General features: G+C 50.9%; 1 protein-coding gene across 13 annotated transcripts; it reads right to left on the bottom strand.

Moving 5' to 3' along the window:
• Positions 1-545: 545 nt before the first annotated feature.
• On the bottom strand, positions 546-14,810 carry FRS3 (fibroblast growth factor receptor substrate 3). 13 transcript variants are annotated; one of them, XR_012996965.1, is made up of 10 exons: positions 14,037-14,246; positions 13,543-13,668; positions 11,982-12,116; positions 11,687-11,775; positions 10,956-11,142; positions 8,752-8,913; positions 8,005-8,162; positions 6,271-7,190; positions 4,426-5,347; positions 546-3,462 (listed from the first exon to the last, which is right to left on the bottom strand). XR_012996965.1 is itself a non-coding variant. In XM_076357703.1 (10 exons), exons 5-10 carry the CDS (start codon positions 11,750-11,752, stop codon positions 5,203-5,205), a joined length of 1,638 nt encoding a protein of 545 aa, XP_076213818.1. In that variant the 5' UTR covers positions 11,753-11,775; positions 11,982-12,116; positions 13,543-13,668; positions 14,037-14,155; positions 14,697-14,810; the 3' UTR covers positions 4,124-5,202. The 13 variants fall into 13 exon arrangements, 10 of the variants coding, with proteins under 10 accessions (XP_076213818.1, XP_076213822.1, XP_076213816.1 ...); XM_076357703.1 differs by lacking the exon at positions 546-3,462 and adding an exon at positions 14,697-14,810 and having other exon boundaries at positions 4,124-5,347; positions 14,037-14,155; XM_076357707.1 differs by lacking the exon at positions 546-3,462 and having other exon boundaries at positions 4,124-4,941; positions 5,266-5,347.
• Between the last annotated feature and the right edge of the window lie 322 nt (positions 14,811-15,132).

Here is a 15,132-nt window from a genome sequence, read left to right as displayed (position 1 = left end):
TGATTTCCTCCTGATGCTCAGCTCAATGGAAATCTGGTCTACACCCTCCTGACCGACTGTCAGCGATGGCTCTGCCCCAAAGAGTCACCGTGAAAGAGTCGGTGGTTTCAGAGCCTCAGCTCCTGTATCACATGGGCCAGAGAGCCTCATCCAAACATTTCTGCGAGTTCAGCTTCCAGCTCAAACAAGCAGCACGTGGAATTGTCCTGCAAAGATACCCCCATGGGTCACCAGCCAACAGAGAGGGAAAGGTGACCGTCCCTGCATACAGGTTTCTCTTCATTTATTTTTTAAGCCTATCACAGTGAGACTAGCCAGGTGGGAGACAGCAACCATTGCTCCAGGTAGAATACATAAGGACATAGACATTATTCCTTCAGGGGACGGAGACCTGGAAAACAAAGGTTGCGAGAAGTCCAGCTTGAATTGCGTGAGGGCGACTGGTTATTGTTGGCCTGGCTTTCCATTTTAAATAAAAAGTAAAGTTCACTTTGAAACGTGACGGTTGTCTCTTTGCACCACACACAAAAGACAGGACCACCGGATAATCATCATATTCCATTTATTCTGTATACATTCGTAGTGCACGTTAATGTAAGACATGAGCACTCCTCAGGTCACATAGCACTGCTGCTGTTCTTCACCTGTAAGGTTACACCCGGATGAGATATAAAGAGGGACGGGATGGATATCCATAGAAATAACCTGAAGAAGCAATTACACAGCAAGATCAACCCCTCTGGTCAGAGCAACTGAATCCCCGGTGGCCAGAGCCCCGAAGCACCTTTGTTTTTCTGCCACATCAGAAATGTTCAGTATCAAAGACACCAGTACGAGTAACAACAAGGAGAATCGCACGGGGGGAGAGCTTGAGATAACACAGATGCACCTGGGCCTTTCAACTGTAAAATCACATTCACTTATGGAAGAAAAACAAATTAGATCCCTTCTTTACAATTAGCCTTTTCCATACCCTGGCTTGTAATTGCCAACTTCAAAGCTCTCAGGATTTCCACTAATGTATTCACCTTTGGTCCTGTTCGGTAACAGGAATCTAAACCTGTTCTGCTACCTGTGCGCGGCATTTCAAGACGAGCCAAGTTTGGGGGAAAGACAAACTTCCCAGACAGGCCGGTGGCAGCCCTCCCAGAAGCTGAATTTAAGCAATGTGTTCATTAACGATCATTTGTTAATGATACTTCACAGTCAAGATACCACCCGAGAGGGCTGAGCAGCATCACACGGAGGGACAGAGGAAAGACTTCGGGAGAAAATGGCCGAGAGAACGGACAGCTGGTTTGGTTTTTCTCCCAGTGAACAGCATGGCTTAGGTAATAAAAATAACAATACTTCAGTAATAACTAACACATTCGAGTCTCTTTGCAGAAATACTGATCCTTTAACCCTCACAATCCAGCCTCTCCTTTGTCATCCTCTCCCTGTAAGGCAGGTACAGCTCACAGATATTCCAACCTCCTTCCCTGGGCGAAAAGCAGGCACATAAAATGGGTCAAAAGGAAAAACAAATCAAAAACCAGAACCCTCCCATGATAAAAGACAACTGAGCGCCAGGAGAAGCTATATTCCTACCAACGGGTTCTTAGGAAAGGGAAGGGTAAAAGATCTATTTATGCATTCACTGGGGAAGAAGCATCAGGGGAAGAAGTCTGATTGATTAACTCAAAACTCAAACAAGAACCACTTAAAAAGGTTAAGACAGTCAAATTCTCTCTGCACAGCACACGGCTTCTTACCAAGTCATCCCTTGAACTTCAATCTCACAAGCAGAGGAAGGAGACCAGCGAAGATGCAATACAGTCCCCAGCGGGGGCTACACAAACCTGCTCCGCAGCGAAGTACAGAAACCAACAGCTAAGCTCATGCTGCCAGGCCTTCGCCGTTACCCAGGATAGCTTCATTTTGCTGCCTTTTCTTCAGAACCAAAGAAAGTCTCAGCAAACGCAACAGCCAACTGAACACAGCTCCTTTTGCCAAGTTACCAATTCACAGACAAAAACATCGAGACGAACCATCTGCCTTGCAGAAGCAAGCTTGGGAGAGTAAGAGATCTCACAGCTTCAGCTCAGCTTCAGGTCCAGAGCAGGTTTCAGATGTACACGTGCTCATTCGTTTCCTCCTGGTCAGCTACGCGGCATCAGCTGGATGCACAGAGCCCTGGATGAATCCCTCAAACTCAAAACGAGATTTATGGATGCAGCCACCAAGGGTGAGGTATTCCGCTCTACGGAGGTGATCTTCGCTGCGGAGGATATTCCATGGTTGAAGGGATAGGAGGAGTCATTGGGTATCCCTACTTTAGTTCCCCATCCGAGTAAGCATGCACGTGCATATTAGTACGTATCCATTGGGAAAGTCCAGCAAACTTGCATGTAAGGCTCAAAGCAAAATCTCTAAGATCCATCTTTACAAAGTGCCATAGAGATACACCATATTGCATAAACATAATTTTCAACCAAAAGAAAACGGTAACAAGGAAAGACTCCAGAGGGTTATCAGAAGGGATCCCTCCTGCCCATCACCTAAATCAAAGAACTGAAGGAATGAGAAAATGCCAACTCAGATGTCCTCATCTTTCAACCCGATACTGGTTTCTCCTCCGAAACCATTTCAAGCGTGGCCACTAGAGGAAGCTGCGACACTGGCGAGCGCCGCTCGGGCTCTAACACAGGGAGAAATCCAAAATAGTGACATTTCTGCTCCCGGTGCCCCAAGAACTACCGCCTCAGCATTCAAACACGACTCCAGTCTTTCCTTGCACTTTCACACCACCTGCAAAATTGAATATTAAGAAGTTCTCAAAGGGTCCTGGATACTTAATGCGGACATTGCTCTTGTGAAGTTTCCCAGAAAAGCAAAAAAAAGCAAGAAAATCACTGGGACACGGACCCAATGTGCACCCTGAAAGCCATAAATGACAACTGGTTCCTGGCTGCCTGCACGGTGTTCCCCATTTAATTGCTTAAACATTAAACAAACCCACTGCAAACAGCGAGCCGTGACCGGCTTTTCATTCCCGAAGCTTTCTGGGGAGCTTACAATACCACGCGAGCGAAGCCTGCTGAGCCAGCAGTGCTGCTCCCCGACCCACGGCCACCAGGCAGGACACAACGGGACGTAAAGCAGAGGACGGTGCAGCAAGGCACCCGCCAAATCCCTGTGCACTGAGAAAGCAGCAGATGCAGCCAGATTCAGCTCTACGTTTTCTCATCTTTAAGGTCAAGGAAATTCTTCTTCTCCCTCTTTGAATAGGTGCAGCATCCTCCACTATAAACGGGACAAGGGATGCCCTCAGGGAACAGCGATAACGTATCTGCTGCGTGCGCACACAGCTATTGCACAGAGGTCTCCTCGTCACTACTGCTTTCAGTGTCCTTGGGAGGTAGGGGAGCATCAGATTCGCCAGCGAGGAAAGGGAGGCACAAGTCGGACAACCCAGTTCGTCTGGAAGACACGAAAGTCAGCAGTTCAAAAGATCAAAGCCAGCTTTCCCAAAGCAAAGCTAATTTAGAGCCACCTAAACGGGATTGCAGCCGGGGCTGGCTGGGAGCCCAGCCTTTCTGAGGAATCACCAGCACCGGCGTGGCTTTCCCTGATCCCTGGAGCTCACACTATCTACAGACCCTCACACCAGCCTCATCCCACCCGTCGGAGACACGGAGCCAGGCCGGTGGCCGCAGGGAGCACCCACCCCCCAGGCCTCACCTGCTTTCTCCCAAGACACAAGCTGCCACCCAACAGCATCTTCCCTTGCATTTAACCAACCTGCAAACCTCCCGTGCGGGTGGGAAAGGGCCCTCACCTCTTCCCCCATCTAAGCGTAAAACATTTCAGCCTTTTCTCCCTTTCTGAGGGGAAGAGGGGAATAAGTATTTTGCATTTCTCAGCTCGGGCGGCAGAAAGGCAGGTTCATACGGAGGCTCCCAGAGCACTGCCCTGTGCTGCCATGTGGGACTTGCTAGTGCTGTCCCAGAGGGTGACACTTACAGCTTATAAACTCTTTATTTAAATGGTTTATTTAAAGCTTAACGCAGTTAACTTTTTTATATATATATATATATATATATATATATATATATATATATATATATATATATATAAAAACCAATTTCTTCTCTCACTTCCCTAAAATGAAAGCTAGATTTAGGGGGATACATTACTTGTCTTTTTTTTTTTTTCCTTCAAATAAAGTCATTTGGTATACATACAAAAATATATTACTTGGGTTTCCTTTCAGTTATAGATCACACAAGGGTTGGGGTGGAGAAAAGAATGGAAGACAAGCACAAGGACTTCCAAAAAAAAGGCAAAAACAGTGATTTTAAGCATGTGGTGCACTTTGAATTTATAGTGCAACAGCAAGCCAAGAAATCCATGTTCTGCCGACACAAGCATGGCATTACTCACACTTTTATCACTTTTTCTGGACTGCATGGCACGTGTCCCCGCTCCCAAAAGGGTCACATTTCAATATGACATTGCAGCACCAAAACCAAAAAGGCTGAACTTCAAAAATCTGGAAATCAAGTTTCTGGACCTCAGAAGCAGGTTGCAGCTGGACGATCGGGTTCTCTTCTTTCACACCGGAGGCTCACTGACTTCGACATCGGAAAACGTTAGGGACAAGGAGAACACAGCAAGGTTTGGCAACGGGACACCTCGCAGAACACTGGATCTCTCAACTCCTATCCCAGGGAGGAAGATGAAGAATACAGACAGCAGAAAGGTGGGACTCCGGAGTAACCCAGAGCACTTCTGTCTGATTGAAACAGCTTATAACGGCAAAGAGTAATCCGGGGAGAGATTAAGCTGCAGCGTGTCACCATGCGGAGCCGGGTGGTGGAACATCCTGCGACAGGAGAGGAGCAGAGACCCTACACAGGACCTCACACAGAGGCCTGACAGCTCAGCTTAGACTCAGCCCTGGTGTCAAGAGAAAAATCCACATCAAAGGCCACAAATTTACCCGAGCGCTGAAATTTAGCCCTTCCAACTCCATAGTTGTAGGAAACAAACTGCACATTCACTCAAAACACCGATCAAATATTCCTCATGGACCCAGTCAGGCACGTGGGTGTAGGCAACGACTTCGACACAACTCCAAGCTCGGCTGCCCGGCAGCTCTGCTGGCACTCCCACGTCTCCCGTACCATTTCCCACCCACCCTGTGACAGTCAGTCCCAGTTAAAAAAATTTTTGATTCACAGCTGCTCTTTTCCCCAACTGCAGCTCAGCAAAGCCACCAACCTCTTCCGAGATCTGTCCCCCAGACAGGAGTGAGCCACAGCGAGTATGTGTTTCGTATCGGCACCGGTTTTGGCAACTACCACTGGGATGCAAAAATGAACATTTAATAAATAAATAAGTAAACAAATAAATAAATCAACAACACTTCTGAACAGCCACCAAAAAGAACCCTTAAAAATCAAAACAGGGTACGGTACAATTGAAGTTTTCTACACCAAACCTCAAATCTCACAGTTGCGGTCTTCCCCTCCTCTTTTAAAGCAGGGTCTCTTCAGGAAATCAGGTTTATGTGATCACAGTGTCTGCGCCCATGGCTGTCTGTCCTCCTCTGTTAATTTCTAGAGTTGCCCAATTTAAATCGAATCTGAGAAAGGGACAGAAGTACAAAAAGCTTCTACGAGCTTCAAGAAAATAGGAGAAAGGAGCGAGTTGAGGGGGAAAAGACCGCAGCATGAGTTCCCAAGTCATCAGGGATCAGCGAAACCCCAAGGCAAAACCTGACTTTGGAGCGGCCCGGCTGCAGAGCTCGCCTGGAGTCGCAAGGCATGAAATCCACGGGAAACGGGCTTGATTTGCAGTGGAGCTCCTAAAGCAACTCGCTTTTGGAAACAGGCCTCCACCACGCTCCTGCCCTGCCTCTGCAGCCAGGCTGTTGGCAGCGCTCACGGAGCTGCCAGGCAATCAGGAGAGCTAACCCGATTCGAGGCTGTATCCACACAGTGACGGTACTATGGCTGACACCTTCTGCCCCTCTCACCAGAAACTTAACCTTCAAACAGCGTCGTCAAATATCCCACAAGGCTTTAAAAACGAACTACACAGAGAGGGGAAGACGGACAGACAGACTAGCCTTAACATCAGCTGCAGGAGCCATCCCGTAACACCAGGTAATGGGGTAAACAGGGAAGCAGAAGGCAATGGCGAATGGAAGTCACACCGGGCAATACACTGAAGGGCAGGTACCGAAGCCACGACACAGTGCTTGCACTTGGCGTTCCCCCTTACAGAGGCAGGTCAGTGCTGTTATGTCGAGTTTTCCGCGAAGTCCCATCATCTCTCGGCAGGGCCCTTTGCAAACTGGACATGGCCGCTGTCTTTTTTAGGTCAATGACCGCGTAGGAGTCCGTCCGGCGGGCTTCGTGGGTGGCAGGAGGTGGGACACGGGGGACCGGTGGGTTCTGATGTCCCTTGCGCGGCTCAGCCTCCAGCTCCACCTGGATGTAGTTGAGTTGCCGCGGCTGCTCTGGACAGGGCCGGGGGAAGTCGAAGCTGAAGACGCTGGGCACGCAGCCGCGACGAGGCTTTGGCAGGAAGCCGCTGCGCCGCTGGCCGCTGCCCCCGTGCAGCGCCGTGTTCTCCGAGTTCATGTAGTTCTGCAGGGGATCTTCTTCACCAGCCTCGGAGTAGCCGCTGGGGGAAGGCGTCAGCACGTCCCTGGCGCCCGCGTCCTCCTCGCCCCGCCGGAGCGGCTGGCACTCCCACACCGGGGGCAGCGACGGCAAGTTCTCATAGTGCAGGAACGCCGTTCTGCGATGGGAGCAGCCGGGTAATCCCGCGTCCTCCCGGGTGAGTTTCAAGCGCCCGCCTCGACAGAGAGAGGAGGTGCTGGAGGGCAGCAAGCCGTTGACGTTCTCGTAGACGCACTGGGGTGAAGGGCACTCCTCCTCACACTCGTTGTTGTTGTTGGGGGGGCAGAAGTGCGTCCTGCACTCCCGGTGGTGCCGACAGACGCGTCTGTAGTTGGATGTGGGACCTAACACGAACTTAACCTCCCCTGGCTGCAGAAAGACCTGGGGATTGCGGTCTTCGAGGGAGCAGCTGTGGTTCCTATGGGGGAAAGGAGGGTGGACTTCAGGCAAGGAGTGCATACAATGTCGGCCCCTCAGGTCCTGATCACCATTGGCCGTGTTGACGTAGGTGTGGGACTGCAAGGAGAGAAGCAGAGGGACAGTGAAAGGAGAAGAGAAGAGACAAGAGCAAAGCAGCTGTCAGCAGCTGAGAAACCAACAGGAATGGAAAATTCTTCGGTGGCTGATGAAGCAGGAGGAAATGAAAGAATTTCAGAAGTTGAAAATACTTTGGGAAGCCAAACGCAAAAGCCATTTCTGGATTTGTGGGCTTGAAGGAGAGACAAAAAGAGTCCAACTGCAGAAGATACACATCATCTATTTCACGCTCAATGCATATGGCACAGAACAAAAAGCAAAGCCACCTGCAAAATAGTTCCTTGAGTGGCTTACACTGGCGATATTGCAGCACTCAACACCTACCTAGGCTTCTCTGATAATGGTTGAGACAAGCTGGATTTTGTAGGGAAGAATCTTGAATTCTAAAACTGAGAACAAAGAGCTGAACATCAAAAATAAAAATAAAAAGAGCCTGGACTTGGGTATGCATCTGCACATCAGTTTAGGGGTTGCAGTAATAGCTGACAGATAGGGCAGTATGACTTGGACTCACAAGCTAAGTGCTGCTGTTAAATAATTGCCACGGAAACACTAGTGGATCAAGGAAGCCAACTCAGTCGGCCTTGACAGAGTGCCTGCTCTAGTGAAGTGTCAGAGAGCAGCAGTCTCCAAGAGCAAAATGAAGCAAAAGAGGAAAAAAAGGATGACAAGGTAGGAAGATCCCCCGAGCTTTGCTGGAGTAAGAGAAACTCAGAATTGCACAGGACTGCTAGCAAAACAAGCTGCTTGTTCATTGCTTGCAAACAGCAGAATTTAGGACATCCAGGTTTACCTGCTCATCAGGCCCAATAAGGGCATGAGTAGAGTCTTCACCCACAGAGGAATGCCTCAGGCTGCTCACGGAGGGGTGGCGGGCTGCGGAGTATGATAGGGTTTCTCCAGGGAAGCTGTGAAATCCATTGGGAAATCCTGGGACAGTGTACCCCAGACCTGGGAGAGAATCGAGACGGAGAAGCATTAGAGCATTGGTTTGGTATAAAATAGAGTTGACTTCATTTTCACAGTCAGCTGGCCTCTTAACTGCACCCTGTAAGTCAGAATCAGCCTCTCTGGGGAAGATCCCTACCGTGAAGTACCTAGTATAAATACAAGGGCTAGGCCCTCCTGTTTAAATCTATTTAAGTCACTCCTAATGGAGACAGGACTCGAGCAAATCCGAATTCTTCCAGGTGTGGTTTCCTCTAGGAACCACCTGATCCTTGTAGGTGCTACTTAAAAAAAGGCCACGTGGCAGCGGTCCAGATGAAAACCAACTGGAGGGCGACAACTCGGTTGACTATTTGAAGGGCTTTTTGTTGCTGTTTCCTTGGAAACACAATACCACATCGCAGACAAGCGGGGCCTTTAAATAAACACGCTGCGTGGGGCACACGTGGACATAAAGATACTGGTCAACGGCGAGGCAGCGCACGGGAGAGATCCGTGGGCTGCAGAGGGCAGTTTCACATGAGCAATTGCAGACATCACCCACGTCTCTGTGTTCCCCCCCTCTTCTCCCCGGACACTGAAGGAGCCTTACTGTTGGGTGCCTGGGGGGTCCGGGAGAGCTCCCGCTCCGTGGGGCGACTGTTCCTCGTGATGACAACAGGCTCTTCCACTACGTTGATACTGTTACACTGCATCAGGTCCTGAAGCAGATTAAAGATCTCCTCTGCTCTGGAACACTTGAAGGCAAAAATCCCTGCACAGTAATGAAGAGAAGGGTCAGAAAAGCAAGAAAGCGATCCTGCTTTAACAAGAGTTTATGTAATTCCCGGCTCTAAATGAACAGGCAATTCTGATTTCTTTCGCTGTGTTTAACACAATCAACCCCTGCAACCCACAGCCAGAGGAAAACAACCAACAACTCGGTGGGTTATTGCATCAACAGAAATACAATGCCATGACTGCCGTCTGATCAAACGGTGCATCATTACAAGAAAAATAGCGAGCACCCCAGTTATCTTAAGGCGATCAATCCCACGCAAGCAGAGGTGTGAAAGGGACAGGCTAACCGGTCTCGTTTCATCTCTAATCTTCTATTTTAACTCACTTGGTACCCAGTCCAGTTCTCATTACCAGGGGAAAGTCTATCCAGTGACTACTTGAAGCTGAACTGGGCCCTGTGGAGCGTGCACATGAGGGAAGGACAAGAACGTCGTATTTCAAAAACGTATGGAATTAAACAGTGTCTCCCCAAACGAGCAGCCCAAACCAGAGCTGGTGTGTGCAGAGCTAACCAATCCCAAGCTGGCACGCACACACACGCACAAAAGCCATAGCAACGAGAACGGCATGGCAACAACGGCTGCTACCCCAAAGAATACGGTTTTAAAAATTCTGGCCAAAAAAATAGCTATATCTGCCTTATATAAGGCAGGGAGCAGCATCGGGAAGGAGTCCTCCAAATAAACCTAACTAAGCAAAAAAAAAAAAATCCTACAAGGAAGGGAGAAAACTCGTCAAAACACAAAGCCAACCCTCTCATTTCTGTCTGCTTTAAGACTGACGAGTAACTATGTGTCTGCTAAAAATTTTGTAATATGCGAAGAGCAAATGGCCCTGCTTTATCCCCACTACCTGGACCTAAATAAAAAACAAAACACACGCAGGGCAGAATTCTAATCGCTGCATCCCGCAAAAGGCAAAACAGGAACCGAAGATAAGCAATTCCCATCGCTGGCAACCGATAAGCACACGACTCCCAGAGAGGAAAACCCCACTTACATAAATATTAAAAAAGAGCATACGGCACTACAGATTTGCGCAGTGCTTTACACAGACACTGAACAGTCACGTGGAGTCCTTTTGGAGAAGAAGGAGTTTACAAACACATTAATAGAATGAGGAAACAAACTTCTTTTTCCCCCCCCGGGGATGCAGATGCCAAGAAAATGTTCAGCTCTTTAGAAGCAAGAGAGACAGACTGGTAAAGGAACTAACAGACACCATTGTAAAACTGGAGTCTATCCCCAGCATTGCTGATGACTTGGCATGTACTCCCGGGTGACTCACTTCCCTTCCCTATGCACAGCATCCCCATGCATAAAGCCAGTAAAATGTAAAACTCCTTTCCCTCTACGTTACAAAGTGCTGCCAGACACAAAATGCAAAGCATTAAGTAGAACGAGCGCTAACCAAGGCAGACCGAAGGCACCGAGAAACGTGAAATGTGCTCAAATAACTATTGCTACTGACGTGCGTTTGGCAGCTCTGTGGAATAAGCAAACCCTGAGAGGGACCTGCAAAAAGGTGCAGGTGATGCCCTTAAGCTGTATCCCCGGAGTTAAAAAGCGCTTAACAAAGCTTCAGTCTTGCAAAAAGCACTTTCTAGCTCCTAAGGAAAGAAGTCCAGCAACCCCTCCTACCACAGCTGTGCATCGTTCGGTACCGAAGCTCAGAGCTGACAGCGTAACTAACATCCTTCTCTGACGTTAAATACGCCCCGTCCAAGGCTCAAGCCTGCTTCACCAATTACCTCACGAGCGTCGGTGCACTAGCAAAATGAGACCATTAGATTTATGCCCAGGTCCTGAGCCATGATGTTGTTCTCATTAGTGTTTCAATCAGGACTATTAACTGTATGTGCTTGCACACTCTGGTATTCCGGGGGAACAGAGGCTGCAAAAGAACCTGTTGATTCATTAGATGCAGGAATTTGGGAAGACACAAGCATCGGCTCGCTCTGGCTGCCTGGGAACAGAAACCTCAGCAGTTCCTTCCTCCAGGAACCTCCCCACTCACCCTGCCCCGTCTGGCAGCGACGACCGCTCTCGAAGGAGAAGAGGTTGGAGTCATAGCCATAGCGGCGCAAGCAGAGGTAGGGCCACCTGACAGCATCTCGCTTGTGAGTGTGCAAGATGAGCTCCGTCTGTGTCAGCTCCATAATCCCAGATCCCAGCTCGTTACCTTCATCGTCCACGTTTGTTACCTGCAGAGGCCACAGAGCTCACATCAGGAAACTCAGTGCATCGGTGTCAAAAAAAGCCCACCCACGAAGACACTGTAATTCCCATGGATTCCCCCTTCATTTACTGAGATGCCTTTTTCTCAGCTGAGAGCATCAATTCACTGCTGGCAGAAGGCGCCAAGCCGGCAGCCCTGGAGACTGTGTGCTTGGCAGTTCGGCTGATGTGTCTCAGCACAGGCACTGGAACACAGCCCTGAGCAATAAAAGGTTTCTCTCCAGTTCCCCATTTCCTTGCTCAGGCTGAATCTCAGTGCCGAGGCAATTTCTTCTGCAAATACAAACGTATTTGCAGCAGAGGTTGCTTAAGGAAAGGAAAAAGAAAAAAAAACCCACAACCCAACAAACCAAAACAGTAACATATTTGCAAATCTTACCAAGCGGAAGACTTCTCTGCAAGAGCAGAGGTTTTCCTTCCTTTCATGCCTGGAGTCCAACCCATGCTGGGCTTTGCCAGTAGCCGGTGCTGTCACAGACTCTCTGGTGGGGATGAAGGTGCAATACTTACCTTAAATTTGGTGGGATGGTTGTCTGGGATGCTGTCTCTGCACAGACAACTGCAGCAGCTCCCCATGACGTCAGCATAAGAGGTAATCCCTGGGGAGAGGGCGCAAAACAGAGGACAATCATGTTTTCGAACCAACTCCTCCCACCCTCTCCAAACACTCAGCATTTACAGCCTCTCTCCTTCTCGATCCCCCTGCACGTGGCCCAGTGGGTTTGGATCTCAAACTCTTCAATGTGTTCCTCGATTAACGGACGCCATACAATATAAGGCTAATTAAAAATAACAGCTTTCTTACCATTAGGCAATTGTTGGATTTTTTTGGAGGAGTGAGAAGAAATTCCCACCACTGTCCCTCTATCTCCTTCGGGACTTCATGGTAACCAGGTGTCAGAGTCACCTAAAACACAAGGGAAACTGTCCCATCTTCCACCTGACAAGGAGAATACAATTAAACGAATTAAAACCCCCCGAGAAGATTAAAAAGCAGGGGGTGGGGTGGGGGTTGTGACTGAAGTTCCCTTCAAATATCACAAGGAAGGCAGGTGCTTTTTTTTTTTTTTAACTAACTTCCTGCATTTATAAGAATATAGAAAATAATTTTGCACAGACCACTCCTGTAATTTCTGAAAAAATATACAGTCTACAGCTAAAAAAAAAAAACAAACTAAAAATAGGAGATATTTTACTTCTTGGCCTTGGGATCCTACACAGGAGTGGGGTTTATCAGAGCTACTGTAGTGCAAATAAAACACAACAGTAACACTGAATGGCTGAGAGCGGTGAGGGTATGAGGAATCACACGCATCTGCTGCTTAGGAATGTGAAGACACCTTCACTCGGTGGAAGGTCCTTAAGGGTCAGAGAACCAGCAGCCCTAAAAGCACGTGAACACAACAGGTGCTCTACTGTGGACTATGAAAAGTAACAAATGCCGGAAAACATAAAAGCTCTGCTATTTGACATCAGTCAGCAAGCGCAAGTATCAAGCAGGCAGGAGGTGCATGCACTAGCAGTGAGAAATACTGCTATCTTTGATGCCAACTTAAAGGACTCCACATCCACTCTAGGGCAGGGGATTCAGCAGCAGATAACACGAGAAGGTGCCATGTTTTATTTGGCGAGAACAGCTAACGATCTCTCCATCTGAGGCGTGAGAGAATAAAGCCATATGGATAACCAGCCTGGCACGAGAGCAGTAAATAAAATGAAAAGGCTATTGGAAACCTCGCGCTCTACCATGCCAGAATCTGCCTCACCAGTCGCTCCAAATTAAACAATGAATCACAGAGTTGCACCTCCGTGCAAAACCACGTTGCACAGCTGCCCTCAGGCTCCCCCGCAGCGCAGAGCGGTGCGGAGGGAGGGGGAAGAGCCGGCAGTGAGCTGACCAAGGGGTGCCATTTCATTTTTTACATCAAAACAGAACCTAAATTACCTTCCACTGCAAGCCCACGCCTTAGCTTTGGCCCCTGAAGAACTCCCCACCACGTCCTAACCCTGCAAAGTCCCCCAGAAGAGGAACGCTTCCTTTTGAGCAAGCTGGAGGAGCTCGGGCACAAATCAAGCCGGCTGCCACCTGCCCTCTTGCACATACCTGTCACCCCTAACAGTAATAACACCACACGCTCCCTGTTCAACACCGCATCCTGCTCAAGCCATCCTATTTGTTTTTCTAGACTCAGTATGGATTTACTCCCCGCTGACCTTACAGGCTTTGATCAATAATTTAGCAACAGATCCCTCTCTGCTTCATCTAATCTGGTCACTAGGGGCCTTGTCCTCTACTGTCTCTGCTCTCCCACTCCCATCTCATCAATTCCCTCAGTAAAAAAAAAAAACCTTGTAGAACACGTTACCTTTGCCCCCTCTTTCTTCTTTATTCCTCTCTCCCCCTGGTGCTCCCTCCACCCGCGTCCGTCTAACCTGCGAGGAGGTTAGGTTGGAGTGCTGTCGCCTATCCTGAACAGTTATTATGGTCACAACTGAACAAACGAGAGAAAAAACATTGCGAGATCCCTGAACACTGCCTTGGCGCTTCCCGCTACTCCTCGCCCTTCAATATTTTAGCAGCATCCCTTTCACGCAGACACTGAGACTCTCAAGACTCCCGTCTCTTGCTCGGCGCTTTCGACACCACCTTTCCGACGGCTGTTTGCGAGTTCATAGCCTTAACTAGTTGAACCAAACACTCTAACAGTACGATACGCTGCCCTGCGAGCAAGAGCACGTGCCTCCTAAGACCAGCAGCCCCAGCCTCCCCTCCAGCCTCCCCACCTCCCAGGACCCAAACCTAAATCCTCCTCAAAGCCTTCGCAGCCCTCCTTGGCCCAGCCTCCAGACCACAGCTCACCTCTCCCGCTCTCGCAGCCGGGTCGTTCGCTCTCCTCCCAAACCCTCTGCTCCCACAGAGGCTCTGTCCGTACCCTTCATGCCTCCGCGCTCCTCCAAGTGATTCTCCTAAACCTGGCACTGCAGAAGAGGGTCCACCGAATCCCAAAGGACCAGGGCACCCCGGCACCCACCGGGTGCACGGCCCTGCACAGGGGCACGCGGATACCTCGCGCGGAAACACACATGGCCCCACACCAACCCACCCGTGACACGCAGCAACGGCCCCCCCGCCCCCCACCAGCACGGGGTGGGGGGGTGGGGGGAGGAGAGGGGCTGCAGGGGGGCACCAAGAGGGGCCGCTGGCAAGGAGAAGGGGCTGGAGGGAGGAGGAAGGGGCTGGAGGGAGGAGGAAGGGGCCTGCACAGCCTGTGGGGACGGGGGGGGCATGAGGAGGCGGCGAGTCCCGGGGGGGGGGGGGGGGGGGGGTAACGGGGAAGGGGGTGCAAAGGGGCGGCTAGGGAGTGCGGAGGGGGTGCGAGGGGACACCGGGGGACACGACTGGAACGGGGAGGGGGGACAGGGAGGCAAGGGGGCGGAAGGGAGGCAGGGGGCAATGCGGGCGGCCCCGGGCCGAGGCGCGGTGCCGGTGCCGAGGGAAGGCCCGGGCGCGGGTCGGTACCTGAGGCGCTGCCCGGCTCCGCCGTCCGGGAGCTGAGGCCCAGGCCCCCGCTGCCGGCCGGCCCCCGGCCCGGCCCGTCCCCTGCCCGGCCCGCCGGGTCCGGGCTCGGGCTCGGGGACCGGGTGCGGGTCGGGCCCCGCCAGCGCCGCGTCCCCCCAGCCCGCGCCGGGCCCGCCGGGAGCAGCGAGTCCGCCGGCCGCCGCCTAGAGCGTCTCGGGCTGGGAGGACCCGGCCAGGCAGGAGCGCGGCCGCCAGGGGGCGCGCCAGGGCCGCGGCGCCAGGGCCGCGGGGGCGGGGCCAGGTTGGGGCGTGGCGAAGGGCGGGGCCAGGGCAGGGGTCCGGGGAGGGGGGGGGGCAAGACGATGTGCTAGGAGGTCTTGGGGGGCAGCGAGGGGGCTGGGGACGGGGGTCCTGGGGCAGTAGGGGATTGGGAGGG

Source organism: Aptenodytes patagonicus, chromosome 22 (genome assembly GCF_965638725.1).
Source record: "Aptenodytes patagonicus chromosome 22, bAptPat1.pri.cur, whole genome shotgun sequence".
In the NCBI taxonomy this organism is placed as follows: Eukaryota; Metazoa; Chordata; class Aves; order Sphenisciformes; family Spheniscidae; genus Aptenodytes; species Aptenodytes patagonicus.
Note: the sequence above shows the minus strand (reverse complement) of the source record. Positions and strands in the feature narration are given on the sequence as shown.